At 39.8% G+C, this 4428-nt stretch overlaps 1 protein-coding gene across 1 annotated transcript; it reads right to left on the reverse strand. All coding sequences in view use genetic code 11, as the record gives it.

Annotated features, from left to right (window-relative positions):
* Window positions 1-726: 726 nt before the first annotated feature.
* Window positions 727-4428, reverse strand: EGR_08580 (hypothetical protein; the record flags this gene model as incomplete). Its single annotated transcript, XM_024497829.1, has 3 exons — window positions 727-894; window positions 1074-1237; window positions 4326-4428. 3 exons carry the CDS (start codon window positions 4426-4428, stop codon window positions 727-729), a joined length of 435 nt encoding a protein of 144 aa, XP_024347750.1.

The following is a 4428-nucleotide window of genomic DNA, read 5'->3' on the forward strand; positions in this document are numbered from 1 at the left end:
ATCTGATTGGTCAGTGCGTAGAAGTACTGTAGAATTCTAAACTGGAGTAAACAACTCTTCTTAGGGGCCGCAATTCATTTGCTACTGTTGATGTGATGTACATAGATAGGTTAAGTGCAGTTGAACAAAGTATACCAAAATGGAAAACAGCGTACATATTCGGATGCGACTGTGGGATTGACATGCTGCTGGAAGCAAATACTGTGGATCAAAAGATGGTGTGCTGTCTCGAATTCGCTCTGGAAAACTGAAGGGAAGTAACTGCATATTTGAATGAAACTGAAAGTAAGTCATTTAAGCGCAGTCTCTACGCAACACTGTACTTGGCCTCAACAAAATTCTTACTTTTTCTATTTGTATATCTACTCATGCCTCCTTTTTAAATCGTTTTATCTAAGTTAGAATAATAAATGCTCTGTAGTGCATGCTGACGTGTCTATCTGTCCCCATTGTATCATCGTCAGCGGCAGTACCGCATATTGCATGCAAATCTTCAAATGCTCAATAGAAATATACGAGAAGGGTTGGACAGTAGACACAGGTACTAAACAGTCTAAGTGAAGGTAAAATATATCACGTGCTGGATAATCGACTTATTTGTAGTGAAAATGATGGCTGTGGGTAAGTAACTAAACCAAAGAAATGTTTAAGTTCCGCCTCCCAGGAGTAGAGTCAGAGAATGGATCAACTACGCCAACCACTACGCTAAAAATAAGCAGGTTGCCACTACTTCCCATTTAGTGTTCGTTTGTAAAATAGAAATAAGTCACCATTGTCAAGGGCTCTAACAGAAAACACAGTGTATAAAATGTAAATGTTTAGCTGCAGACATCTTTCTGCGGCATCTTGTTGGAAGAAAACATGGAATATTACTGTTTTTGGAATGGAAAAAGCCTAAATGCCAAGATTACTTCTGTAAATGTTTCGTTTGAAGAAGCGAAGGAAAGCGTGCCCGTTGGCATATCCCATCTATCTCATTCCTATTGTCAACTGTCTTCCAGTTTTCCTGTAATTATGGGATTGTCTACTATCAGGCGAACGTGGTGAATAACGGGTAGAGACTAGGACAATACCGTTTGTAAACAGTGGTTTATAGGGTTAGAAAATAATAGAGAAATACGAATTATTCCTTCCGAACTATGCGTTTGGAAATGAAACTTGATAGAAAACCTGACATAGGTGAACATCATTTCACCACGTATCGATGGTAATTGGCACCAACTTGATTGGATATTATCTTAACCAATAAGACAGCCAAAATACTTACTAAAATAAATAGCTTTAAAGCAAAATTTACTGTCTGAATTTCACTGTTCACGAATTCTCTTCTAAAAAGCAATTCAGCAATCAGTTCACTCGGCGAAAGTTAGCCTGCTCAGTGGCAGGTAGACTCTGATTTCAACACTCCTAGAATTGTTTTCGTTGATTTCTCCGTCATAAATGCAAAAGAGGAATATGAGTTTATGGTGTCGTTGGGTGGAACAGCAAAGTCCTACACAAACTTTCCACTTTGATTGCAGCGATGTGGATCGATGTAGCCGGGACGAGATCGAAGTTAACCCCAATGAGGTTGTAACCACGTAGCCCCGCACAAGACACGCCAAATGCCATAATAGTTGAAGGGATACAATTGACTTTGGCGAGTCATGATCATGTCCATCCAAAGTGTAGACTAACTAATTTAGGAATAATGCATGAGTGACGTTGTGCTTTAATTTCATAGGATTTGCCTAACGTTCTTTTTCGGAACCGACTCTAGCGTCGCAAGGAAGATTAAAAAGAAAAATCTTTACGAAGCGCGATGCTATTTCAGCATATATTTCCACCTCCGAAAGCAACATCTATGCCCTAAGAATATTTAAAAACAGCTGGCTTTGACAAACTCCTGATAAGAGTATGGATGCTAATTTCAAAAACCATTTTGAGGTCTGGATCATTTATGCACAGAAACGCTTGATGGGAATAGCCCAACTGAGAGAAGCAAGAATATCTTTGCCAAAGGCTGCCTACATGACAGATTGCTAGGAAATTCAGGAATTACAACTAGTTACGTGACAGGAATGTTGCTTTCTATGTCACTTTTATCCGCGGTAAAGGCACAACTTAGCATTAGCATGGAACTCTATGGACAATTCGCCAATGATATGCTGGACTTTTTAGCGGCACTAATATGGATAAAAATGACGATGAAAGCAGCACTTTTCCATTAAATTCGGTAAAATTCTTGTATTTTTCAACAAATTACTAAGCGAAATACGGTATTACATTCGTCATAGCTCTCCTTTCCAGCCTAAATAAGACAAAATACCCTATTATTATGGCCAAACAACCAATCTGAGGACAAATGGGTAATCCAAATATTACTACTTCCTGCTCCTCATCAAATGTAACACTAGCTTAAGTTAAGGTTTAGGTTGCTGCCTTCAACAGATGCGAGTAACTTAAAGTTGACACTTATTCAGTTTATTCGTTTGACCGCTGGAAACAACAGATCCCGTGGATGAATGAAAACTTCGACGATTCTTAGTATTACAGCAATAAGGTCAGAGTATTAATTAACATGGAATTTGCAACAAAGTATGAATCCTAAAAACATAAAAACAATCAGAATGCAAAAGGTGGCAGATGAAGTGGGGGGCCACCTGTGTTTTAAAGAAGCATAAGCCGTGCCTGCGAACCTAGTAAAGTTGAGTACAAACTTCACCAGCATGGAAATTTAGTTTGACTAGACTGCCACATTTTTACCATTTAGTAGTGCGTTCGCGAATTCGTTTATTCGCGGACAATGCCTTCTTAGTGAGGCTCGTGGACTAGTTATCCAATCAACAAAACAAAGATTTTCTTTTGGTCGAGTATGCATATCATCACTGTGATAATCCGAGTCACCTCTGCAGTCATGATAAAGCCTACCATTACACAGGGATGGGCTATTTTGTAGCCAAGCAGTCAAGCAAACAATAGTCTTTTACCCTTTGCCTTTCTTTATTGCTTCTAGCCTAAGTAATATTCCAAAACCGCACAATCATTGAAGGGCTACAGCAAATCCTTTCATGGTCACAGCTACGTCAAAGTAACCTTCGACTGCACCCCTACAATATCGTCCTGCTCGTCGCTATGTAATTGGAGAATTTTGAGCACATTTCCGCCAAAGCCCCACGTAACGGCACCGGCAACGCCTGTTCATGCGGTACTATTAGACTGATTTGATGCTGGCAGTCTTCGTTCCTAGCATTATATACAGAATACAATGAATATGTTTATGCTAGTTTACAGCCCACTTCCTCCTCAGAGGCAGATGATGTCCGTTCTGACATGCGATTCGCGTTCCCAGAACGCCTCTCACCCGAGGGGTTTATTCAAACAACCCTGAATCATGTGGCCTCCTCTTATGGGTGGCCTGTGCACATGCTATTTGCGATGTTCTAGCCTTTACACCAATACGTCAATTTTATCTTCGCATCCGTCTAGAGATGTTGATATAAACGGTGTTTGATTAATAAAGGGGTCGTGGATCGCAGTCAATGTAGTTTGTTGATGACATGACTTTTATTACTCATATCCCACCTCTACTTCACGGAGGATGAGGTTTGCACTCTAATCTAGATGTCAGGGTAAGCTTTCACAGCTGTAATATGCCTCCGTCTGACCGTGTTTGCCGTAATGTCACTTCTGCCTTATAAATGAGAGTCCTTAGTGCTCTTATACAATTTTTGGACTTTTCACTCTTTTTTGGTCTTTAATACGTACTTGGTTTCATTGTGGGTTGTCATTTCCACTTTTGGTTTTTGAAACCTCGGTTGATACTCTCACTTCATGACCTACAAGCATCTTAAATGGTGTAACCCTGGATGATGCATGGAATGAACCCAGTAGTGTGCGCATTGCTGCACCATCCAAGGCTTAAATTCCAGTTGCTCGATAAAGAAAATAATAAGATGATATACCAGGATAATGAGTGAGACCTTCAATGTTATATCTTTCCCCTCATGGTTAATTAAATTGTAGAATTGCAGGTGAATTTTAGTTTATCCCTTTGCAGCGCCAATGATACAATTTGGCCATTGTATTCCACCTGTAAAACTACCAATGCTACTGAAGAATGCCCTTATCCAATTAGCATACTTGCTTCAAAGTTAAGCAGGCTGGCATGAGATGGATTAAAGTGGAGCCTAGCACCCTGGCAGTGGTGTTGGAGAACCTCTCAAGTTTCAAAAATAACAGAGACTTCAAAATGTGGCTTTGAAAGGCCAGATTCAACCATTGGTTCTGCCTTGGCTACCAGAAAGTGCTTTAGATTTATTAGGCTCTCCCCAGGCTTTGTTTACCAATTTTTGAATTGAATAGACGGATGTCCATGTTAGACAAATAATTTTTTGTCATTAAGATAATAACTTTGCTTTCGAAACGAAATGTTGAGGAGCATGCCAT

This window comes from Echinococcus granulosus, assembly GCF_000524195.1.
Source record: "Echinococcus granulosus chromosome Unknown EG_S00111, whole genome shotgun sequence".
NCBI classification, from domain to species: Eukaryota; Metazoa; Platyhelminthes; class Cestoda; order Cyclophyllidea; family Taeniidae; genus Echinococcus; species Echinococcus granulosus.